The sequence below is a fragment of the Oncorhynchus kisutch genome, unplaced genomic scaffold, assembly GCF_002021735.2.
Source record: "Oncorhynchus kisutch isolate 150728-3 unplaced genomic scaffold, Okis_V2 scaffold2956, whole genome shotgun sequence".
Lineage (NCBI taxonomy): Eukaryota > Metazoa > Chordata > Actinopteri > Salmoniformes > Salmonidae > Oncorhynchus > Oncorhynchus kisutch.
In genome coordinates this window covers 102,501-130,000 of record NW_022264901.1, presented here as the reverse complement: position 1 = coordinate 130,000, position 27,500 = coordinate 102,501, and the positions used below count along the sequence as shown (strand labels likewise).

The following is a 27,500-nucleotide window of genomic DNA, read 5'->3' as shown; positions in this document are numbered from 1 at the left end:
ACCCATAACCATTCAGATGGGGGTAGACTATAGCAGTTATTAATTCAGACCCATAACCATTCAGATGGTGGTAGATTATAGCAGTTATTAATTCAGACCCATAACCATTCAGATGGTGGTAGACCATAGCAGTTATTAATTCAGACCCATAACCATTCAGATGGGGGTAGACTATAGCAGTATTAATTCAGACCCATAACCATTCAGATGGTGGTAGATTATAGCAGTTATTAATTCAGCCCCATAACCATTCAGATGGTGGTAGACTATAGCAGTTATTAATTCAGACCCATAACCATTCAGACCCATAACCATTCAGATGGGGGTAGACTATAGCAGTTATTAATTCAGCCCCATAACCATTCAGATGGTGGTAGACTATAGCAGTAATTAATTCAGACCCATAACCATTCAGATGGGGGTAGACTATAGCAGTTATTAATTCAGACCCATAACCATTCAGACCCATAACCATTCAGATGGGGGTAGACTATAGCAGTTATTAATTCAGACCCATAACCATTCAGATGGGGGTGGACTATAGCAGTTATTAATTCAGACCCATAACCATTCAGATGGGGGTAGACTATAGCAGTTATTAATTCAGACCCATAACCATTCAGATGGCAGTAGACTATAGCAGTTATTAATTCAGACCCATAACCATTCAGATGGGGGTAGACTATAGCAGTTATTAATTCAGACCCATAACCTAACCATTCAGACCCATAACCATTCAGATGGCGGTAGACTATAGCAGTTATTAATTCAGACCCATAACCATTCAGATGGTGGTAGACTATAGCAGTTATTAATTCAGACCCATAACCATTCAGATGGGGGTAGACTATAACAGTTATTAATTCAGACCCATAACCATTCAGATGGTGGTAGACTATAGCAGTTATTAATTCAGACCCATAACCATTCAGATGGGGGTAGACTATAGCAGTTATTAATTCAGACCCATAACCATTCAGATGGTGGTAGACTATAGCAGTTATTAATTCAGACCCATAACCATTCAGACCCATAACCATTCAGATGGTGGTAGACTATAGCAGTTATTAATTCAGACCCATAACCATTCAGATGGGGGTAGACTATAGCAGTTATTAATTCAGCCCCATAACCATTCAGATGGGGGTAGACTATAGCAGTTATTAATTCAGACCCATAACCATTCAGATGGGGGTAGACTATAGCAGTTATTAATTCAGACCCATAACCATTCAGATGGTGGTAGATTATAGCAGTTATTAATTCAGACCCATAACCATTCAGATGGTGGTAGACTATAGCAGTTATTAATTCAGACCCATAACCATTCAGATGGGGGTAGACTATAGCAGTATTAATTCAGACCCATAACCATTCAGATGGTGGTAGATTATAGCAGTTATTAATTCAGCCCCATAACCATTCAGATGGTGGTAGACTATAGCAGTTATTAATTCAGACCCATAACCATTCAGACCCATAACCATTCAGATGGGGGTAGACTATAGCAGTTATTAATTCAGCCCCATAACCATTCAGATGGTGGTAGACTATAGCAGTAATTAATTCAGACCCATAACCATTCAGATGGGGGTAGACTATAGCAGTTATTAATTCAGACCCATAACCATTCAGACCCATAACCATTCAGATGGGGGTAGACTATAGCAGTTATTAATTCAGACCCATAACCATTCAGATGGGGGTGGACTATAGCAGTTATTAATTCAGACCCATAACCATTCAGATGGGGGTAGACTATAGCAGTTATTAATTCAGACCCATAACCATTCAGATGGCAGTAGACTATAGCAGTTATTAATTCAGACCCATAACCATTCAGATGGGGGTAGACTATATCAGTTATTAATTCAGACCCATAACCTAACCATTCAGACCCATAACCATTCAGATGGCGGTAGACTATAGCAGTTATTAATTCAGACCCATAACCATTCAGATGGTGGTAGACTATAGCAGTTATTAATTCAGACCCATAACCATTCAGATGGGGGTAGACTATAACAGTTATTAATTCAGACCCATAACCATTCAGATGGTGGTAGACTATAGCAGTTATTAATTCAGACCCATAACCATTCAGATGGGGGTAGACTATAGCAGTTATTAATTCAGACCCATAACCATTCAGATGGTGGTAGACTATAGCAGTTATTAATTCAGACCCATAACCATTCAGATGGGGGTAGACTATAACAGTTATTAATTCAGACCCATAACCATTCAGATGGTGGTAGACTATAGCAGTTATTAATTCAGACCCATAACCATTCAGATGGGGGTAGACTATAGCAGTTATTAATTCAGACCCATAACCATTCAGATGGGGGTAGACTATAGCAGTTATTAATTCAGACCCATAACCATTCAGACCCATAACCATTCAGATGGGGGTAGACTATAGCAGTTATTAATTCAGACCCATAACCATTCAGATGGTGGTAGATTATAGCAGTTATTAATTCAGACCCATAACCATTCAGATGGTGGTAGACTATAGCAGTTATTAATTCAGACCCATAACCATTCAGATGGGGGTAGACTATAGCAGTATTAATTCAGACCCATAACCATTCAGATGGTGGTAGATTATAGCAGTTATTAATTCAGCCCCATAACCATTCAGATGGTGGTAGACTATAGCAGTTATTAATTCAGACCCATAACCATTCAGACCCATAACCATTCAGATGGGGGTAGACTATAGCAGTTATTAATTCAGCCCCATAACCATTCAGATGGTGGTAGACTATAGCAGTAATTAATTCAGACCCATAACCATTCAGATGGGGGTAGACTATAGCAGTTATTAATTCAGACCCATAACCATTCAGACCCATAACCATTCAGATGGGGGTAGACTATAGCAGTTATTAATTCAGACCCATAACCATTCAGATGGGGGTGGACTATAGCAGTTATTAATTCAGACCCATAACCATTCAGATGGGGGTAGACTATAGCAGTTATTAATTCAGACCCATAACCATTCAGATGGCAGTAGACTATAGCAGTTATTAATTCAGACCCATAACCATTCAGATGGGGGTAGACTATAGCAGTTATTAATTCAGACCCATAACCTAACCATTCAGACCCATAACCATTCAGATGGCGGTAGACTATAGCAGTTATTAATTCAGACCCATAACCATTCAGATGGGGGTAGACTATAGCAGTTATTAATTCAGACCCATAACCATTCAGATGGTGGTAGACTATAGCAGTTATTAATTCAGACCCATAACCATTCAGATGGTGGTAGACTATAGCAGTTATTAATTCAGACCCATAACCATTCAGATGGGGGTAGACTATAGCAGTTATTAATTCAGACCCATAACCATTCAGATGGTGGTAGACTATAGCAGTTATTAATTCAGACCCATAACCATTCAGATGGGGGTAGACTATAACAGTTATTAATTCAGACCCATAACCATTCAGATGGGGTAGACTATAGCAGTTATTAATTCAGACCCATAACCATTCAGATGGGGGTAGACTATAGCAGTTATTAATTCAGACCCATAACCATTCAGATGGGGGTAGACTATAGCAGTTATTAATTCAGACCCATAACCATTCAGATGGGGGTAGACTATAGCAGTTATTAATTCAGACCCATAACCATTCAGATGGGGGTAGACTATAGCAGTTATTAATTCAGCCCTATAACCATTCAGATGGTGGTAGACTATAGCAGTTATTAATTCAGACCCATAACCATTCAGATGGGGGTAGACTATAGCAGTTATTAATTCAGACCCATAACCATTCAGATGGGGGTAGACTATAGCAGTTATTAATTCAGACCCATAACCATTCAGATGGGGGTAGACTATAGCAGTTATTAATTCAGACCCATAACCATTCAGATGGGGGTAGACTATAGCAGTTATTAATTCAGCCCCATAACCATTCAGATGGTGGTAGACTATAGCAGTTATTAATTCAGACCCATAACCATTCAGATGGGGGTAGACTATAGCAGTTATTAATTCAGCCCTATAACCATTCAGATGGGGGTAGACTATAGCAGTTATTAATTCAGACCCATAACCATTCAGATGGTGGTAGACTATAGCAGTTATTAATTCAGACCCATAACCATTCAGACCCATAACCATTCAGATGGGGGTAGACTGTAGCAGTTATTTATTCAGACCCATAACCATTCAGATGGTGGTAGACTATAGCAGTATTAATTCAGACCCATAACCATTCAGATGGTGGTAGACTATAACAGTTATTAATTCAGACCCATAACCATTCAGATGGTGGTAGACTATAGCAGCTATTAATTCAGACCCATAACCATTCAGATGGGGGTAGACTATAGCAGTTATTAATTCAGACCCATAACCATTCAGATGGGGGTGGACTATAGCAGTTATTAATTCAGACCCATAACCATTCAGACCCATAACCATTCAGATGGTGGTAGACTATAGCAGTTATTAATTCAGACCCATAACCATTCAGATGGGGGTAGACTATAGCAGTTATTAATTCAGACCCATAACCATTCAGATGGGGGTAGACTATAGCAGTTATTAATTCAGACCCATAACCATTCAGATGGGGGTAGACTATAACAGTTATTAATTCAGACCCATAACCATTCAGATGGTGGTAGACTATAGCAGTTATTAATTCAGACCCATAACCATTCAGATGGGGGTAGACTATAACAGTTATTCATTCAGACCCATAACCATTCAGACCCATAACCATTCAGATGGGGGTAGACTATAGCAGTTATTAATTCAGACCCATAACCATTCAGATGGGGGTAGACTATAGCAGTTATTAATTCAGACCCATAACCATTCAGATGGGGGTAGACTATAGCAGTTATTAATTCAGACCCATAACCATTCAGATGGGGGTAGACTATAGCAGTTATTAATTCAGACCCATAACCATTCAGATGGTGTTAGACTATAGCAGTTATTAATTCAGACCCATAACCATTCAGATGGTGGTAGACTATAGCAGTTATTAATTCAGACCCATAACCATTCAGATGGTGGTAGACTATAGCAGTTATTAATTCAGACCCATAACCATTCAGATGGTGGTAGACTATAGCAGTATTAATTCAGACCCATAACCATTCAGATGGTGGTAGACTATAGCAGTTATTAATTCAGACCCATAACCATTCAGATGGGGGTAGACTATAGCAGTTATTAATTCAGACCCATAACCATTCAGATGGTGGTAGACTATAGCAGTTATTCATTGAGACCCATAACCATTAAATCTTTGTGAAGAGAAGTGAAAGCCATCAGCATGTAATTCTAGTCCTATATGAAGATCTGGGTCCTGAGTGATGCAGCGGTCAATAGCCCTGCAGAGCGACAATACAGCCTGGTGTTCGATCCCAGGCTGTGTCACAACCGACCGGGAACCCCATAGGATGGCACACAATTGTCCCAGTGCCGTCCGGGACCTTGTCTTATCGTGCTCTAGCGACTCCTTGTGACAGGGCCGGGCGCCTGCAAGCTGACTCGGGTTGTCAGTCGACCGGTGTTTCACATTAGTGCAGCTGACAACTGGGTCAAGCAGGAAGTATGTGGTCATGTCTTTCACATTAGTGCAGCTGACAACTGGGTCAAGCCAGAAGTAGGTGGTCATGTCTTTCACATTAGTGCTGCTGACAACTGGGTCAAGCCAGAAGTAGGTGGTCATGTCTTTCACATTAGTGCTGCTGACAACTGGGTCAAGCCAGAAGTAGGTGGTCATGTCTTTCACATTAGTGCTGCTGACAACTGTGTCAAGCCAGAAGTAGGTGGTCATGTCTTTCACATTAGTGCTGCTGACAACTGGGTCAAGCCAGAAGTAGGTGGTCATGTCTTTCACATTAGTGCTTCTGACAACTGGGTCAAGCCAGAAGTAGGTGGTCATGTCTTTCACATTAGTGCTGCTGACAACTGGGTCAAGCCAGAAGTAGGTGGTCATGTCTTTCACATTAGTGCTGCTGACAACTGGGTCAAGCCAGAAGTAGGTGGTCATGTCTTTCACATTAGCGCTGCTGACAACTGGGTCAAGCCAGAAGTAGGTGGTCATGTCTTTCACATTAGTGCTGCTGACAACTGGGTCAAGCCAGAAGTAGGTGGTCATGTCTTTCACATTTGTGCTGCTGACAACTGGGTCAAGCCAGAAGTAGGTGGTCATGTCTTTCACATTAGTGCTGCTGACAACTGGGTCAAGCCAGAAGTAGGTGGTCATGTCTTTCACATTAGTGCTGCTGACAACTGGGTCAAGCCAGAAGTAGGTGGTCATGTCTTTCACATTAGTGCTGCTGACAACTGGGTCAAGCAGGAAGTAGGTGGTCAAAAGGGTGATGTTTCAGAGGACGCATAACTCCATCTTTGAGTAATAATGTAAATAAGGTATCTAAAATAAGTTTATAAAGAGTTTATAACAAGCTATGATGAGTTTATAAAGAGTTTATAACAAGCTATAATGAGTTTATAAAGAGTTTATAACAAGCTATAATGAGTTTATAACAAGCTATAATGAGTTTATAGAGTTTATAACAAGCTATATTGAGTTTATAAAGAGTTTATAACAAGCTATAATGAGTTTATAGCATTTATAACAAGCTATAATGAGTTTATAGAGTTATAACAAGCTATAATGAGTTTATAAAGAGTTTATAACAAGCTATAATGAGTTTTTAACAAGCTATAATGAGTTTATAACAAGCTATAATGAGTTTATAGAGTTTATAACAAGCTATGTTGAGTTTATAAAGAGTTTATAACAAGCTATAATGAGTTTATAACAAGCTATAATGAGTTTATAGAGTTTATAACAAGCTATATTGAGTTTATAAAGAGTTTATAACAAGCTATAATGAGTTTATAGCGTTTATAACAAGCTATAATGAGTTTATAGAGTTTATAACAAGCTATAATGAGTTTATAGAGTTATAACAAGCTATAATGAGTTTATAGAGTTTATAACAAGCTATATTGAGTTTATAGAGTTATAACAAGCTATAATGAGTTTATAGAGTTTATAACAAGCTATAAAGCGTTTATAACAAGTTGATAAAACATAGAAAGGGAGAGATGGAGGGATGGTTCTACCTCTTTTAGTCGTCCAGAGGTAAAGGAAGGTGAGAGGACACTGCGGATCCGTCTCCATGTATCGTCCTCGGCAACGGACACCGCGTCAAACAGCTCACCATTCAGATGGAAGTTCTAGAACATGGAGAACAGTTGATTAATTATCAAACAGCTCACCGTTCAGAATTCTTTCTGAAACACAAATAATGTATTAATAATATCAGTCATAATGTTAGGATAATTATTATTCCGATTATTATTAGGTGTGTGTGTGTGTGTGTGTGTGTCTCACTCTGCGGTTGGTGAAGATGTTGTAACACTCTTTAATCAGGACGGTCTTGATCATGCTTTTGTCCATGATACACAGAACAGGCTGCCTCCCATCATAGATCCTTCACAGAGGAGAAACACACCTGGCTTTAACCACTATATATACACCTACATTGTACAGACTGCCTCCGATCATAGATCCTTCACAGAGGAGAAACACACCTGGCTTTAACCACTATATACACACCTACATGGTACAGACTGCCTCCCATCATAGATCCTTCACAGAGGAGAAACACACCTGGCTTTAACCACTATATATACACCTACATGGTAGAGACTGCCTCCCATCATAGATCCTTCACAGAGGAGAAACACACCTGGCTTTAACCACTATATATACACCTACATGATACACAGAACAGACTGCCTCCCATCATAGATCCTTCACAGAGGAGAAACACACCTGGCTTTAACCACTATATATACACCTACATGATACACAGAACAGACTGCCTCCCATCATAGATCCTTCACAGAGGAGAAACACACACCTGGCTTTAACCACTATATATACACAACTACATGGTACAGACTGCCTCCCATCAAAGATCCTTCACAGAGGAGAAACACACCTGGCTTTAACCACTATATATACACCTACATTGTACAGACTGCCTCCGATCATAGATCCTTCACAGAGGAGAAACACACCTGGCTTTAACCACTACATACACACCTACATTGTACAGACTGCCTCCGATCATAGATCCTTCACAGAGGAGAAACACACCTGGCTTTAACCACTATATATACACCTACATTGTACAGACTGCCTCCGATCATAGATCCTTCACAGAGGAGAAACACACCTGGCTTTAACCACTATATACACACCTACATGGTACAGACTGCCTCCCATCATAGATCCTTCACAGAGGAGAAACACACCTGGCTTTAACCACTATATATACACCTACATGGTAGAGACTGCCTCCCATCATAGATCCTTCACAGAGGAGAAACACACCTGGCTTTAACCACTATATATACACCTACATGATACACAGAACAGACTGCCTCCCATCATAAATCCTTCACAGAGGAGAAACACACACCTGGCTTTAACCACTATATATACACAACTACATGGTACAGACTGCCTCCCATCAAAGATCCTTCACAGAGGAGAAACACACCTGGCTTTAACCACTATATATACACCTACATTGTACAGACTGCCTCCGATCATAGATCCTTCACAGAGGAGAAACACACCTGGCTTTAACCACTACATACACACCTACATTGTACAGACTGCCTCCGATCATAGATCCTTCACAGAGGAGAAACACACCTGGCTTTAACCACTATATATACACCTACATTGTACAGACTGCCTCCGATCATAGATCCTTCACAGAGGAGAAACACACCTGGCTTTAACCACTATATACACACCTACATGGTACAGACTGCCTCCCATCATAGATCCTTCACAGAGGAGAAACACACCTGGCTTTAACCACTATATATACACCTACATGGTAGAGACTGCCTCCCATCATAGATCCTTCACAGAGGAGAAACACACCTGGCTTTAACCACTATATATACACCTACATGATACACAGAACAGACTGCCTCCCATCATAAATCCTTCACAGAGGAGAAACACACACCTGGCTTTAACCACTATATATACACAACTACATGGTACAGACTGCCTCCCATCAAAGATCCTTCACAGAGGAGAAACACACCTGGCTTTAACCACTATATATACACCTACATTGTACAGACTGCCTCCGATCATAGATCCTTCACAGAGGAGAAACACACCTGGCTTTAACCACTACATACACACCTACATGGTAGAGACTGCCTCCCATCATAGATCCTTCACAGAGGAGAAACACACCTGGCTTTAACCACTATATATATATACACACCTACATCACAGAGGAGAAACATTACATGTAAAGAAGATAGATTTTTTTTAAACGGTAACTGTAAACTATTAACAGCAAAATATATTATAATCAGATTACAGATATTTTAGAAAAACTAGATGATAACTTTGAGGATTACTTTAATTTCAGAAACAGATGTTTGTGAGAAGAAAAAAATATCATTGACACTTCTCTGTTTTCTCAATGACATTCAAACCAGCATTGAAAAGAGGCGCAAGTTTAAATTTGTTGAATCATATTATTATATATATATTAGTGTTGGGTTCTGATTTCTTGACCCTATGAAATATACATATTCCAGTCACTGATGGAAATTAGGGGAAATTATAATGTTTCTGTTCCTGTTTCGTCAGGATATGTTATCGTTATCAGGGATCCTATTGGAGGAGAAGAGACACAGTCTGGTTCCAGTCACCATGACAACCGTGATTACGTTACTGAGTTTGGGGTAATGTTGGACAGGTAAAACTAGTAACTGAACGTAATCAGATTACGGTACTGTGTTTGGGGTAATGTTGGACAGGTAAAACTAGTAACTGAATGAATTGAAAGGAGGTGATGAAGGTGATGAATTGAAAGGAAAGCGCATAGTACAGTTGTGAGTCATCCTAGTATGGTACAGCCGACTGAACTCACCCCCAGATTCTCCCGTACTTCTGAAAGCACTCTGTGTCAAAGTTAGTGAAGCCCTGCAGAGAGAGAGATAGAAAAAGAGAAAACAGCTGATTCATGCCTGGGCATGCCCTAGGAGCTCATGTAGGTGTGTCCTACACCTGAACAGAGAACACAACTGAAACAGGTGAGAGTTGAGGAGGGTTTGTTATTTTCTATGGTCCTCCAGGGTCAAGGAACACAACTTCTAGACTGATCAAGTCTCATATTTCCTTGTATTTATCTATTGTTAAAACAACCGGCTAGTCCTCTTTTTCCTTCTCAATGTATTGTTTTACATGGGAGAACAATAACACTGTTGTTTAAAATATGAGAGAGATATTTATTCTGAATGGGTACTAACCTTTTTATACTCCAACATTGTGCCAAAGTAAGGTAGGGGTTTGGGACCAGGGATACCCATCTTAGTGAATACACCATAGGGCCAGTACCCGTACCTGTACACACACACACGCGCGCGCGCACACACACATATATATACACACACACACACACACACACAAGCACACGCACAGACACAAGCACACACACACACACGTTAACTATCAGTATGTTCTAGAGAACTATACAATATATATATCTTATCTTGCATTGCTGGAAAATGACCCCTAACTAAGCATTTCACTGTTAGTCTACACTGGTTAACTACGATAAATGTGACAAATAACATTTGATTTGATGTAAGTCCTTACACTACAATGAGGGTGATGAGGAGGGCCAGGATGGTCCAGGTCTCAGCGGAGAAGTATGGCAGAAAACTCATCATCTTTCCTCCGGTTCGGCTCCCTGCTGCTTCTGAAAACAAAGGCTCCGTTTCCTCTCAGGCTCGTTCGAGTTCACTTCTCCGATGGTCTGACAGATTTTGAGTTGTTTTTTTCTGATCAGGTTTTAGTGTGATTCTTCTGCGACGCAGCAGATCTCGACTACCGACCGCTGCTCTTCTCCGTACTCTGTTTGAGACCGTACAAGTTATTATTGTATCCCGTCGGAAAAGCACCTGTGTGATGTTTGCTAGAATAAGGATGAGCAACAATGTAATTTGCGTTTCTCCTTCAAAATAAAAGTCCCATACTGAAACTGATGCAAATGGATAAAAATAGTGGATATAATGCCATATTTGGACAAGATGCTGAACAGGGTTAGAATGTTGTTACATAAATTAAACAAAAGACATTAAGAAGTTAATTTGACACAAAACGAAAGATAGTTGAAGTCCCACTGTGGCTGTATTAGAATTGCATTGAAACAGACTTCTATTGCACTGTACAGCGTTACCTCTGGATCTTGGGTCCATGAAATGTGAAGAGTTTACACAAATATTGGCGTCGTAGCTTTAATTGCAGGACTTTACCTGTGGGAAATCACCTCTGAATTACATAGGTAAGGCTGTACATTAAAATATGAGGCGATTTCCCTCCGTTAAAGTCCTGCAATAAGAGCTGCGATGCCAATATTTGTGTAAACTCTTTATAATTGTAATCTGTGGGTGTCAATGAGTAGGCTGGTACCCCATGTCATGATCCCAGGATCCATAAGGCTGGTACCCCATGTCATGATCCCAGGATCCATAAGGCTGGTACCCCATGTCATGAACCCAAGACCCATATGGCTGGTACCCCATGTCATGATCCCAGGATCCATAAGGCTGGTACCCCATGTCATGAACCCAGGATCCATAAGGCTGGTACCCCATGTCATGAACCCAGGATCCATAAGGCTGGTACGATATGTCATGAACCCAGGATCCATAAGGCTGGTACCCCCTGTAATGAACCCAGGATCCATAAGGCTGGTACGATATGTCATGAACCCAGGATCCATAAGGCTGGTACCCCATGTCATGAACCCAGGATCCATAAGGCTGGTACGATATGTCATGAACCCAGGATCCATAAGGCTGGTACAATATGTCATGAACCCAGGATCCATAAGGCTGGTACGATATGTCATGAACCCAGGATCCATAAGGCTGTTGTACAATGCAGTCCTGAAAACTATACAGTGAAATTTCAACAGATTGTCAAATTAACTAATTATTGTTTACGTTGAGTTCATATAACATATTCCAAACTTCTTTTCACATTAATTTCATGCAATAAAAAGTCATATGTGCTCAGTTTTAGGATGATTTTAAGCAGAATACATTTTGGGCCATTTTCCACTGTAATAATTGGTCAAAATTACGAAGCCGCTTTTGATTGGATCATTTTATGCACTAATAGTGAGAGGCTTGGTCAAAAGTGCGAGCACTCGCGCAATATGCACTGATTGGTTGATTTTGCATTGAACTATGCGATCTTCGACACCTTCGACACCTGGAGGGACTGATTAAAATGTCCAATCGTCGCACGATTCCACAATCTATATCTGTTTGCATCAGTTTCAATGGGCAACTTTTATTTTGAACCTGAACAGCCGATTCTACTATTGTTGCTCAAGCAAATGTTGTTCACAACACACACTCGCAATAAGGAGATTAGAGGGAGACTGTGTGAGAGGTGAAAGCAAAGCAGGGAGGGATGGTGAATGATTGACAGAGAGAGCAGGGGCATATTCATTACGGAAACAGTTTAACGTTTAAGAACTAAACTGTTTCGTTACGTTTGCTTCCGTTTAAAGGCAAACTATTTCCAAAATAGTTATGTGAAACCACACTGTTATTCTAATAATTTGTTTTATATAGTATAGTAGAAGTTGGTCTTAACGATCCTAAATAAGGCCATAGATTACTTTAAAAAAGGTAATAAACAAGATGGCACTAGAAGTACGACGTAAGATGTGATCCTGGTGTTCCAATGAGCTGCAAGATTATCTGATTCAAAATGTTTTTCTGATTCCTTTCTTTCCTCAAAAGGTACTGAACAGACTCTGCCCTTGGAAGGGAGAGGGCTAATACTCGGTTCCAGAAACCGGATGACATGTACGTGACACATGGCATTGGTTCTGGGTCAGAACCAGAAATGGTTTTTAATTTGAGCTGATCACTGTTTGTTTAGTATCGGAATATGAAGGTGAACTTTGCTCTATGTGAAGGAGGTGAACTTTGCTCTGTGTGAAGGAGATGAACTTTGCTCTATGTGAAGGAGGTGAACTTTGCTCCATGTGAAGGGGGTGAACTTTGCTCCATGTGAAGGGGGTGAACTTTGCTCCATGTGAAGGGGGTGAACTTTGCTCCATGTGAAGGGGGTGAACTTTGCTCCATGTGAAGGGGGTGAACTTTGCTCCATGTGAAGGGGGTGAACTTTGCTCTATGTGAAGGGGGTGAACTTTGCTCTATGTGAAGGGGGTGAACTTTGCTCTATGTGAAGGGGGTGAACTTTGCTCTATGTGAAGGAGGTGAACTTTGCTCTGTGTGAAGGAGATGAACTTTGCTCTATGTGAAGGAGGTGAACTTTGCTCCATGTGAAGGGGGTGAACTTTGCTCCATGTGAAGGGGGTGAACTTTGCTCCATGTGAAGGGGGTGAACTTTGCTCCATGTGAAGGGGGTGAACTTTGCTCCATGTGAAGGGGGTGAACTTTGCTCCATGTGAAGGGGGTGAACTTTGCTCCATGTGAAGGGGGTGAACTTTGCTCTATGTGAAGGGGGTGAACTTTGCTCTATGTGAAGGGGGTGAACGTTGCTCTATGTGAAGGGGGTGAACTTTGCTCTATGTGAAGGGGGTGAACTTTGCTCTATGTGAAGGGGGTGAACTTTGCTCCATGTGAAGGGGGTGAACTTTGCTCCATGTGAAGGGGGTGAACTTTGCTCCATGTGAAGGGGGTGAACTTTGCTCCATGTGAAGGGGGTGAACTTTGCTCTATGTGAAGGGGGTGAACTTTGCTCTATGTGAAGGAGGTGAACTTTGCTCTGTGTGAAGGAGATGAACTTTGCTCTATGTGAAGGAGGTGAACTTTGCTCCATGTGAAGGGGGTGAACTTTGCTCCATGTGAAGGGGGTGAACTTTGCTCCATGTGAAGGGGGTGAACTTTGCTCCATGTGAAGGGGGTGAACTTTGCTCCATGTGAAGGGGGTGAACTTTGCTCCATGTGAAGGGGGTGAACTTTGCTCCATGTGAAGGGGGTGAACTTTGCTCTATGTGAAGGGGGTGAACTTTGCTCTATGTGAAGGGGGTGACTTTCGCAACCAGAGATTATCTGCACTGTTTTTATGAATGCAGAATGTACAAGAGCTGTAAAATGTGGAAAGTGGATTAATAGTTTGTAATGGGATTGGGGCTGTGTATTTACATCCAACAGCCACACAGGGGCAGTATTGGGATCTGAAAAGAGACGTGTGTGGATGACCAAGGTCGTAACACTACAATTAGGCCTAGCTGAATGAAATTATAAATACAGTATGTCTTGATAAATAACACAAATCAATCTATATTGATTGTTCTCATGTATATTTGTTTGTGTTTGTGTCTTAAGTTTTGTCTTATGAATGTTAATAAATACACAGACGACCTTGTTCATTAGTGTGATGATTTTATTGGTTTGTGATGATTAAAGTTAAAACCAAGCAGCTGCAGGGATCATCTCAACAGACAGTAAAGATTCTATTTTGGAATGACTGGACAGCAGAACACCCAGAGGAACAGAATGAGAGTACAGTTCTAGAGAACACCAGCTAGAGTTCTACATTCTAGGAAAATTCCAGCCACCAGCCAGTAGTGTGCATGATCCAGACATGACATCATGCCATGGATTACTACCCCCTGGTGTCTAACTTTAACAAGACATGTACCTCTAATGCATCCATAGTATTACTATCTCTTTTATCTGGTGGACATGGGTTTCTGAGTCTTACTCAAACCAAGCATGAGACTGAGACCAGGATTCAATCCCAGCACTTTTGTCAATTGTCAGCTATGTGCCATTTTAAATGTAATTTCAGATTGATCTGACTGAACTGAATATTCATTGTGAATGCAGTCTTAATATCATATTATATTAATTAAGTAGCCTATTGAATCCCAGCCTGAATATTCAGCAGCCTATAGCAGGGATAGGATAAGGACTGAATGTTCAGTAGCCGATCGACAGAAAGATAGATAGATAGAGAGGCTGTTGAACAAAAATGTTTCATGAGCTGAAATAAAAGATCCCAGAAATTTTCATTAGCGGTGTGAGAAGTATTTCTGTCTGTACTAAAGCCCTTTTGTGTGGGGGGAGAGGGGAAGAGAGAGAGAGAGAGAGAGGTACTCCAGGGTAGGGTGCTCCTGCATTTGGTCACGTTGTTGGACTCTTCAGAGTGGTAGCGGTGGTGTTGCTAGGGGTGTTTCTACGGGCCTCCAGCCTCAGTTTGATTGGTCGTTTGGGCATCAGCAGACCCTGGTTGTCCATCTCCAGAGGGATCTATAAAGAACGAAATAACAGAACATAACCCTGGTTGTCCATCTCCAAAAGGATCTATAGAGAATAACAGAAAATGTTAAACCAGATGCTGACCATGTTAAACAGGTGCTGACCATGTTAAACAGGTGCTGACCATGTTAAAACAGGTGCTGACCATGTTAAAACAGGTCCATGTTAAACCAGGTGGTGACCATGTAAAAACAGGCGGTGACCATGTTAAAACAGGTGGTGACCATGTTAAAACAGGTGGTGACCATGTTAAAACAGGTGGTGACCATGTAAAAACAGACGGTGACCATGTTAAAACAGGTGGTGACCATGTTAAAACAGGTGGTGACCATGTTAAAACAGGTGGTGACCATGTTAAAACAGGTGGTGACCATGTTAAAACAGGTGGTGACCATGTTAAAACAGGTGGTGACCATGTTAAAACAGGTCCATGTTGAAACAGGTGGTGACCATGCTAAAACAGGTGGTGACCATGCTAAAATAGGTGGTGACCATGTTAAAACAGGTGGGGTCCATGTTAAAACAGGTGGTGACCATGTTAAAACAGGTGGGGTCCATGTTAAAACAGGTGGTGACCATGTTAAAACAGGTGGTGACCATGTTAAAACAGATCCATGTTAAAACAGGTGCTGACCATGTTAAAACATGTCCATGTTAAAACAGGTGGTGACCATGTTAAAACAGGTGGTGACCATGCTAAAACAAGTGGTGACCATGCTAAAACAGGTGGTGACCATGCTAAAACAGGTGGTGACCATGTTAAAACAGGTGGTGACCATGTTAAAACAGGTGGTGACCATGTTAAAACAGGTGGTGACCATGTTAAAACAGGTCCACGTTGAAACAGGTGGTGACCATGCTAAAACAGGTGGTGACCATGCTAAAATAGGTGGTGACCATGTTAAAACAGGTGGGGTCCATGTTAAAACAGGTGGTGACCATGTTAAAACAGGTGGGGTCCATGTTAAAACAGGTGGTGACCATGTTAAAACAGGTGGTGACCATGTTAAAACAGGTCCATGTTGAAACAGGTGGTGACCATGCTAAAACAGGTGGTGACCATGCTAAAATAGGTGGTGACCATGTTAAAACAGGTGGGGTCCATGTTAAAACAGGTGGTGACCATGTTAAAACAGGTGGGGTCCATGTTAAAACAGGTGGTGACCATGTTAAAACAGGTGGTGACCATGCTAAAACAAGTGGTGACCATGCTAAAACAGGTGGTGACCATGCTAAAACAGGTGGTGACCATGCTAAAACAGGTGGTGACCATGCTAAAACAGGTGGTGACCATGTTAAAACAGGTGGTGACCATGTAAAAACAGGTCCATGTTAAAACAGGTGGTGACCATGTTAAAACAGGTGGTGACCATGCTAAAACAAGTGGTGACCATGCTAAAACAGGTGGTGACCATGCTAAAACAGGTGGTGACCATGTTAAAACAGGTGGTGACCATGTAAAAACAGGTCCATGTTAAAACAGGTGGTGACCATGTTAAACAGGAGGAGAACATGTTAAAACAGGTGCTGATCATTTTAAAACAGGTCCATGCTAAAACAGGTGGTGACCATGCTAAAACAGGTGGTGACCATGCTAAAACAGGTGGTGTCCATGTTAAAACAGGTCCATGTTAAAACAGGTCCATGTTAAAACAGGTCCATGTTAAAACAGGTCCATGTAAAAACAGGTCCATGTAAGCAGGTGGTGACCATGTAAAACAGGTCCATGTTAAAACTGGTCCATGCTAAAACAGATCCATGTAAAAACAGGTGGTGACCATGCTAAAACAGGTGGTGACCATGCTAAAACAAGTGGTGACCATGCTAAAACAGGTGGTGACCATGCTAAAACAGGTGGTGACCATGCTAAAACAGGTGGTGACCATGTTAAAACAGGTGGTGACCATGTTAAAACAGGTCCATGCTAAAACAGGCGCTGACCATGTTAAAACAGGTGCTGGCCATGTTAAAACAGGTGGTGACCATGTTAAAACAGGTGGTGACCATGTTAAAACAGGTCCATGTAAAAACAGGTGGTGACCATGTTAAAACAGGTCCATGTTAAAACAGGTGGTGACCATGTTAAAACAGGTGGTCACCATGTTAAAACAGGTGGTGACCATGTTAAAACAGGTGGTGACAATGCTAAAACTGGTGCTGACAATGTAAAACAGGTGCTGACCATGTTAAAACAGGTTCATGTTAAACCATGTGGTGACCATGTTAAAACAGGTGGTGACCATGTAAAACAGGTGGTGACCATGTTAAAACAGGTGGTGACCATGTAAAACAGGTCCATGTTAAAACAGGTCCATGTAAAAACAGGTCCATGTTAATACAGGTGGTGACCATGTTAAAACAGGTGGTGACCATGTTAAAACAGGTGGGGTCGATGTTAAAACAGGTGGTGTCCATCTTAAAACAGGTGGTGACCATGTTAAAACAGGTCCATGTTAAAACAGGTGCTGACCATATAAAACAGGTGGTGACCATGCTAAAACAGGTGGTGACCATGCTAAACAGTTGGTGACCATGTTAAAACAGGTGGTGACCATGCTAAAACAGGTCCATGTTAAAACAGGTGCTGACCATATAAAACAGGTGGTGACCATGTTAAAACTGGTGCTGACATTGTAAAACAGGTGGTGACCATGTTAAAACAGGCGGTGACCATGTTAAAACTGGTGCTGACAATGTAAAACAGGCGGTGAGCATGTTAAAACAGGTGCTGACCATGTTAAACCAGGTCCATGTTAAACCATGTGGTGACCATGTTAAAACAGGTGGTGACCATGTTAAAAGGGGTCCATGTTAAAAACAGGCCCATGTAAAAACAGGTGGTGACCATGTTAAAAAAGGTGGTGACCATGTTAAAACAGGTTAAAACAGGCGGTGACCATGTTAAACAGGCGGTGACCATGTTAACACAGGCGGCGACCATGTTAAACAGGCGATGACCATGTTTAAACAGGTGGTGACCATGTTAAAACAGGTGGTGACCATGTTAAACCAGGTGCTGACCATGTTAAAACAGGTGCTGACCATGTTAAAACAGGTCCATGTTAAAACAGGTGCTGAACATATAAAACAGGTGGCGACCATGCTAAAACAGGTCCATGTTAAAACAGGTGCTGACCATATAAAACTGGCGCTGACCATGTTAAAACAGATGCTGACCATGTTAAAACAGGTCCATGTTAAACCATGTGGTGACCATGTTAAAACAGGTGGTGGCCATGTTAAAAAGGGTCCATGGTAAAACAGGCGGTGACCATGTTAAAACAGGTGGTGACCATGTTAAAACAGGCGGTGACCATGTTAAAACAGGCGGTGACCATTTAAGGGTCCATGTTAAAACAGGTGGCGACCATGTTAAAAAGGGTCCATGTTAAAAACAGGCGGTGACCATGTTAAAAACAGGAACAGGCGCTTACCATGTTAAAACAGGTGGTGCCCATGTTAAAACAGGCGGTGACCATGTTAAAACAGGCGGCGACCATGTTAAACAGGCGGTGACCATGTTAAACAGGCGGTGACCATGTTAAACAGGCGGTGACCATGTTAAACAGGCGGTGACCATGTTAAACAGGCGGTGACCATGTAAAACAGGTGGTGACCATGCTAAAACAGGTGCTGACTATGCTGAAACAGATACTGATGTTTGTTGATGTCATATTCTGTCTGCTCAGGTGAGCGCCTCACCTCGGTCTCGTCGCAGATGGAGAAAGTGAAACTCTGGAGGATCTCGACCATGGCCAGTTTGATCATGATCAGGGCGAAGCGCATCCCGATACAGTTCCTGGGCCCCGCCCCAAATGGCATGTACGTGTACGGATCAATAGACTCCTTGTTCTCCTTACTAAACCTGGACAGGGGGAGGGCAGACACATTACACATAGTATTGTAGTTGATTTGTGGTTGTGTTATTGTTGTATTAAGGTTGTGTTGTGGTTGGATTGTGGTTACGGTGCAGTCCAGTACCTCTCTGGTTTGAACTCCTCAGGGTCAGACCAGATCTCTGGGTCACGATGGAGGGTCCACGTGGGAACCAGGACAATGCAGTCTTTGGGGATGACGATGCCGTTGATCTCCACCGTCTTCTTGGCGACCCTCTCCAGTCGCGGGGCGATGGGGTACAGTCTCAGAGACTCGTTCAACACACAGTCCAAATAGTCCATCTGCATCAGAGCTTCGTACTGGATTGGAGCCTGCACCGTGGTTACATACAAATCAGTACCTCACCCCATCTGACACCGGGGATACACACACAAATCACAATATCTATCACCACACATTATCTATCTCCTCCTGCAGTTTGGTCACGGTGTGGGGATTACCTTGTTGGGGAACACAGTATCTATCTCCTCCTGCAGTTTGGTCATGGTGTGGGGGTTACCTTGTTGGGCAACACAGTATCTATCTCCCCCTGAAGTTTGGTCATGGTGTGGGGGTTACCTTGTTGGGGAACACAGTATCTATCTCCCCCTGCAGTTTGGTCATGACATGGGGGTTGGTTGCCAGGTTATAGGCCAGGAAACTCATAGTACTGCTGCTGGTCTCGTAGCCGGCGAAGATGAAGATCATGGCCTGAGACAATATCTCGTGATCAGTCAGTCCTGTGGAGGGAGAGAGGGAGAGGAAAGGAGAGAGAGAGATTCCAGTTGTGTGTAACAGTAGTTCCCAGGTGTGTGTTTGTAACAATCGTTTCCAGGTGTTTGTTCGGCAGGTACCTTTAGTCTGTTCCTCTCCTGTCTTTGTGTCGCTGCCTTTCTGAGAGTCGATCATCAGCTGTAAGAAATCCACCCGATTCTGGAAGCAGAAAGACATGAGGTCAAATCTGTCCAATCACATCCAACACAAACAGATTCCACTGTATCTGGACCAATCACAACCAACACAAACAGATTCTAATGGATCTCGTCCAATCACAACCAACACAGACAGATTCTAATATGAATGTAGATATTTGGGTCCCAATAATAGTATTTTGAAATTCCAACAAGATATCGATATGGACGTTTCATATTGATGTCCATTACTAGTTACGTAGGTTTAGTTATATAATAAATAAATACAGAATATTCCAATACAAATATAAATCATATTCTTATGGATCTGGTCCAATCACAACCATCACAAACAGGTTCTTATGGATCTGGTCCAATCACAACCATCACAAACAGGTTCTTATGGATCTGGTCCAATCACAACCAACACAAACAGGTTCTTATGGATCTGGTCCAATCACAACCAACACAAACAGGTTCTTATGGATCTGGTCCAATCACAACCATCACAAACAGGTTCTTATGGATCTGGTCCAATCACAACCATCACAAACAGGTTCTTATGGATCTGGTCCAATCACAACCAACACAAACATATTCTTATGGATCTGGTCCAATCACAACCATCACAAACAGGTTCTTATGGATCTGGTCCAATCACAACCAACACAAACATATTCTTATGGATCTGGTCCAATCACAACCATCACAAACATAAACAAACAACATAATCAAATATAAATATAAAACATGTTTACAGTTGAGTTCCCAGCGTCACGTCCAGATTTGATCTTAGCCAGCGAGGCATAAAAGAAGTCTGTCACCGCAGTCGGGAAGAAAGAAAACTTCATCTTCTCCAAGATAGGACCAGTGAAGGGAAACAAAGCTGGAGAAGGAGAGGAGGGGAGGAGAAGAGGACAGGAGGGGAGGAGGAGAGGAATGGAGGGGAGGGCGGGAGAGGAGGAGAGGAACGTTTTACAGAAAGTTTTAGTTTAGTTTATTAATTCGACCATTTTAAAAAACAAGCACACATAAGACTGGAAAAAGCCATACATGCACATGAGTAAAACCATGGAGGATAACAGACAACACATTCTGGGACTTATTTCCATTGTTAAATCATGGAGGATAACAGACAACACATTATGGGACTTATTTCCATTGTTAAATCATGGAGGATAACACACTATACAGTCTGGGACTTATTTCCATTGTTAAATCATGGAGGATAACAGACAACACATTCTGGGACTTATTTCCATTGTTAAATCATGGAGGATAACAGACAACACATTCTGGGACTTATTTCCATTGTTAAATCATGGAGGATAACAGACAACACATTCTGGGACTTATTTCCATTGTTAAATCATGGAGGATAACACACTATAAAGTCTGGGACTTGTTTCCATTGTGTTCCTCTTGAGACAAGATGACTAGACAAGATCCAACACGGTATGGCTGTGAAATAATCAAACAAACACAGAGAAGAAGAACATCTATCTCATCAAAAACAGAGAAGAAGAACATCTATCTCATCAAACACAGAGAAGAAGAACATCTATCTCATCAAACACAGAGAAGAAGAACATCTATCTCATCAAAAACAGAGAAGAAGAACATCTATCTCATCAAAAACAGAGAAGAAGAACATCTATCTCATCATTCCAGTTACATCATAGGGGTTATTCATATGGGCACAGAGGACATTAAACATATTTTTACTTTGTTCATAAAGCTGTCCAGAGAGGATGTTGTATTTATAGTCAGAGGCAACTCATTCCATTCTGAGGCTCCAGTATACAAGAAAGTACCTTTCCCAGCATTACTCCTGAACCTGTATAAGCACACATCAGCAACACCTGATCTGGTGTGCATCCACGAGGAAAGTAGTCACTTAGATATCTGGGCCCAGGACCATAAATACTTCTGTAAACCAAACCAAGTCTAATCTGGGAAACCCTAGCCTCAACAGGCAGCCAGTTTAGTTCCTGAAAGCAGCTCCTGCCTAAGTGAGTACGTGGACTCACATTCAACACTACCCTGATCAGCTTATTCTGGGCTATCTGGAGCTTCCCCTTCATAAGTTTAGGTAAGCCCCCAAACCAGGAAGTACTAGCATAGTCAAAATGGCATTGAATGAGGGCAGTGGCTAGCACTTTCATGGAGTCCTTATCAAGCAGCTTGGACTTTCTAGCCAAAAACTTAGTCCTGGCATTCACCTTCCCTAACACCTTATTGGCCATGCTCACACCTCCCAAGCTTCCATCAAGGATACATCCCAAGTAGCTAACAGAGGTTTGAGTAGTCAGCACCTCACCACCCTAACTCCACTCTGATTTTAGAGGACCTACTCAATTTAGGTCTGGATCCAAAAATAATTGCTTCAGGTTTTCCCTAAGTACAGATATAGCTTAATATCTCAAGCATCTTTCATATCATTAATATACAATAAAAACAGCAGAGGCCCAAGCACGCTCCCCTGCGGAACGCCACAACTAATTGGTTTTGCCTGAGACAGTGAACCATTAACCTCTACTACTTGCTCCCTTCCTGATAAATAGGACTTTACCCAGCCTAGAGGGATACTGCTTAAGCCCAGTGCCTCCAGTTTGGAGATTAGGAGACAAGTGGTTAACTGTATCAAAGGCCTTCTGTAGGTCAAGCAGTATCATTCCACACAGATTTCCCTCATCAATCTCTTTCCTGATGAAGTCAGTCAAGTGAAGTAGACATGAATCAGTGTTTTTCTAAAACACGACTGAAAATCATACATTAGAACCTGTTTGGGAATGGCGTGCCGTGCCGAGCACCTCGACAACATCCTCTGAAATTGCAGAGCGCCAAATTCTAATTAAATTACTATAAATATTTAACTTTCATAAAATCACAAGTGTAATACATCAAAATAAAGCTTAACTTCTAATCCAGCCGCCGTGTCAGATTTCCAGAAGGCTTTACTGCAAAAGCAAACCATGCAATTATCTGAGGACAGCGCCCCGCATACCAACACATGAAAAACATATTTCAACCAGAGCGACACGAAAGTCAGAAATAGCGATCTAAAAAATGCCTTACCTTTGATGATCTTCTTCTGTTGGCACTCCAAAAGGTCCCAGTTACATCACAAATGGTCCTTTTGTTAGATAATGTCCTTCTTTATATCCATAAAAACATCAGTTTAGCTGGTGCGCTTCAGTCAATAATCCATCCAGTTTCCCTCCATCAAAATGCATACAAAATGAATCCCAAACTAATAAACTTTTCCAAACAAGTCAAACAACAGTGGAAGCCCTAGGAACTGCAATCAGGGAGTACTTGGGCTTATAATGATAGTACTAGCCATTGAAAATAGTGTAAGCTGAATATCTTTTTTGGGGGATGGTTTGTCCTCGGGGCTTTGCCTGCCATATCATTTAACAGTTTTAGAAACTTTAGAGTGTTTTCTAAATCTAAATCTACCAATTATATGCATATCCTACCTTCTGGGCCTGAGTATCAGGCAGTTTACTTTGGGCACGCTTCTCATCCGGAGGAGACAATACTGCCCCCTTTCCCAAACAGGTTTAACATATTCATACATTTGCTCATGTACAATTCTCTCCACGATTTTGATGTTGCATAGAGGATAGATACAGGCCTATAATTCCCAGGGTCAGACTTTATACCCTTCTTATACAGAGCTATACAAATTTATCGGATTAAAAAGTAAACTTTGCGTCCGTGTGTGTCTGCGCATGCGTGTGTGTGTGGTCTCACCGGCTAGGAGGAACAGTGGGTTGAACAGGTCGAACTTGAGCATCTTCTTGACGTTGGAGACAAAGGGGTCTGAAGGGTTGTTCAGAGAGTCAATGTCCACACTGAAAGCTGTGCTGGTGACCACGTCCATACTGTAGGGCCCAAAGAACCTGCAACACAACCACAACTACTGACCACCAACCACACAACTACTGACCACACAACTACTGACCACACAACCACTGACCACACAACTACTGACCACACAACTACTGAAAACAATGTCCACACTGAAAGCTGTGATGGTGACCACGTCCATACTGTAGGGCCCAAAGAACCTGTAACACAACCACAATTACACAACTTACTGACCACACAACTACTGACCACCCAACTACTGATCACACCTACTGACCACCCAACTACTGACCACAACAACACAACTACTGACCACAACCACACAACTACTGACCACCCAACTACTGACCACAACCACACAACTACTGACCACCCAACTACTGACCACAACAACACAACTACTGACCACAACCACACAACTACTGACCACAACTACTGACCACCCAACTACTGACCACAACTACTGATCACAACCACACAACTACTGACCACAACCACACAACTACTGACCACAACCACACAACTACAGACCACACAACTATTGACCACAATCACACAACTACTGACCTCAACCACACAGTTACTGACCACAACTACTGACCACTCAACTATTGACCACAACTACTGACCACAACCACACAACTCCTGACCGCAATCACACAATTACTGACCACACAACTACTGACCACACAACTACTGACCACAATCACACAGTTACTGACCACAACCACACAACTACTGACCACAATCACACAACTACTGACCACACAACTACTGACCACAATCACACATTTACTGACTACACAACTACTGACCACACAACTACTGATCACAACCACACAACTACTGACCACAACCACACAACTATTGACCACAACCACACAGTTACTGACCACACAACTACTGACCACAACCACACAACTGTTGACCACAACCACACAATTATTGACCACAACCACACAGTTACTGACCACAACTACCAACCACAACTACTTACCACAAAACTACTGACCACACAACTACATTGGCAAGACAAAGTATGTGAACCCTTTGGAATTACCTGGATTTCTGCATAAATTAGTTATAACATTTTATCTGATCTTCATCTAAGTCACAACAATAGACAAACACAGTCTTCTTAAATGAATAACACAAATTATTGTATTTTTCTTGTCTATTTTCAATACATTATTTAAACATTCACAGTGTAGTTTGGAAAAAGTATGTGAACCCCCCTAGGCTAATGTCTTCTCCAAAAACAAATTGGAGTCAGGAGTCAGCTAACCTGGAATCCAATCAATGAGACGAGATTGGAGATGTTGGTTAGAGCTGCCCTGCCTTATAAAAAACACACAAAATGTGAGTTTGCCATTCACAAGAAGCATTGCCTTATCTCAGAAGACCTAAGATTAAGACTACTGACTTGCATAAAGCTGGAATGGGTTACAAAAGTATCTCTAAAAGCCTTGATGTTCATCAGTCCACAGTAAGACAAATTGTCTATAAATGGAGAATGTTCAGCACTGTTGCTACTCTCCCTAGGAGTGGCCGTCCTGCAAAGATGACTGCAAGAGCACAGTGCAGAATGCTCAATGAGGTTAAGAAGAATCCTAGAGTGTCAGCTAAAGACTTACAGAAACCTCTTGAACATGCTGACATCTCTGTGGACGAGTCTACGATATGTAAAACAATAAACAAGAATGGTGTTCATGGGAGGACACCACAGAAGAAGATATATATACATATATATACATATAGAACCACCACAGAAGAAGATATATATACATATATATATACATATAGAACCACCACAGAAGAAGATATATATATATATATATACATATATATACATATAGAACCACCACAGAAGAAGATATATATACATATATAGATATAGAACCACCACAGAAGAAGATATATATACATATATATACATATAGAACCACCACAGAAGAAGATATATATACATATATATACATATAGAACCACCACAGAAGAAGATATATATACATATATATACATATAGAACCACCACAGAAGAAGATATATATACATATATATACATATAGAACCACCACAGAAGAAGATATATATACATATATATATACATATAGAACCACCACAGAAGAAGATATATATACATATATATACATATAGAACCACCACAGAAGAAGATATATATACATATATATACATATAGAACCACCACAGAAGAAGACATATATACATATATATACATATAGAACCACCACAGAAGAAGATATATATACATATATATATACATATAGAACCACCACAGAAGAAGATATATATACATATATATACATATAGAACCACCACAGAAGAAGATATATATATACATATATATACATATAGAACCACCACAGAAGAAGATATATATACATATAGAACCACCACAGAAGAAGATATATATACATATATATACATATAGAACCACCACAGAAGAAGATATATATACATATATATACATATAGAACCACCACAGAAGAAGATATATATACATATATATACATATAGAACCACCACAGAAGAAGACATATATACATATATATACATATAGAACCACCACAGAAGAAGACACTGCTTTCCAAAAAACCAACATTTCAGAACATCTGAAGTTCGCAGAAGTGCACCTGGATGTTCCACAGCGCTACCGGCAAAATATTTTGTGGACAGAAAAGTTTAGTTGATTGGAAGGAACACACAACACTATGTGTGGAGGAAAAAAAGGCACAGCACACCAACATAAAAACCTCTTTCCAACTGTAAAGACTGTTGGAGCATCATGGTTTGGGGCTGCTTTGATGCCTCAGGGCCGCTTTGATGCCTCAGGGCCGCTTTGATGCCTCAGGGCCGCTTTGATGCCTCAGGGCCGCCGCTTTGATGCCTCGGGGCCGCCGCTTTGATGCCTCGGGGCCGCCGCTTTGATGCCTCGGGGCCGCCGCTTTGATGCCTCGGGGCCGCCGCTTTGATGCCTCGGGGCCGCCGCTTTGATGCCTCGGGGCCGCTTTGATGCCTCGGGGCCGCTTTGATGCCTCGGGGCCGCTTTGATGCCTCAGGGCCGCTTTGATGCCTCAGGGCCGCTTTGATGCCTCGGGGCCGCTTTGATGCCTCGGGGCCGCTTTGATGCCTCAGGGCCGCTTTGATGCCTCAGGGCCTGGACAGCTTGCTGTCATCAACGGAAAAATGTATTCCCAAGTTTATCAAGACATTTTGCAGGAGAATGGAAGGCTATCTGTCCGCCAATTGAAGGTCAACAGAAGTTGGGTGATGCAACAGGACAACGACCCAAAACACAGAAGTAAATTAACAACAGAATTGTCATGACTTAGATGAAGATCAGATCAAATTCGATGACCATTTATGCAGAAATACAGGTAATTCCAAAGAGTTCACATACTTTTTCTTGCCACTGTATGTATGTGTATTACAATTAAGACTCAGAGGTGTA

General features: G+C 41.5%; 1 protein-coding gene and 1 pseudogene across 2 annotated transcripts in view; both read right to left on the bottom strand.

Annotated features, from left to right (window-relative positions):
• The window catches only part of LOC116352989 (cytochrome P450 3A27-like), a 23,617-nt pseudogene extending 12,645 nt beyond the window's left edge, over nt 1–10,972 (bottom strand).
• Nucleotides 10,973–14,469: 3,497 nt separating this feature from the next.
• Nucleotides 14,470–27,500, bottom strand: part of LOC116371141 (cytochrome P450 3A27) — a 24,395-nt gene continuing 11,364 nt past the window's right edge. Inside the window, exons 7-13 of one of the 2 annotated variants that reach the window (XM_031820061.1) lie at nt 23,912–24,060; nt 20,911–21,038; nt 20,096–20,174; nt 19,821–19,981; nt 19,347–19,573; nt 19,068–19,230; nt 14,470–15,356 (exon numbers count right to left, since the gene is read on the bottom strand). In XM_031820061.1, coding sequence (XP_031675921.1) covers nt 15,231–15,356; nt 19,068–19,230; nt 19,347–19,573; nt 19,821–19,981; nt 20,096–20,174; nt 20,911–21,038; nt 23,912–24,060 — 1,033 coding nt within the window. In that variant the 3' untranslated portion in view covers nt 14,470–15,230. Of the gene's footprint in view, nt 15,357–19,067; nt 19,231–19,346; nt 19,574–19,820; nt 20,175–20,910; nt 21,039–23,911; nt 24,061–27,500 lie in introns of both variants that reach the window. The other variant, XM_031820059.1, reaches the window with a different exon arrangement.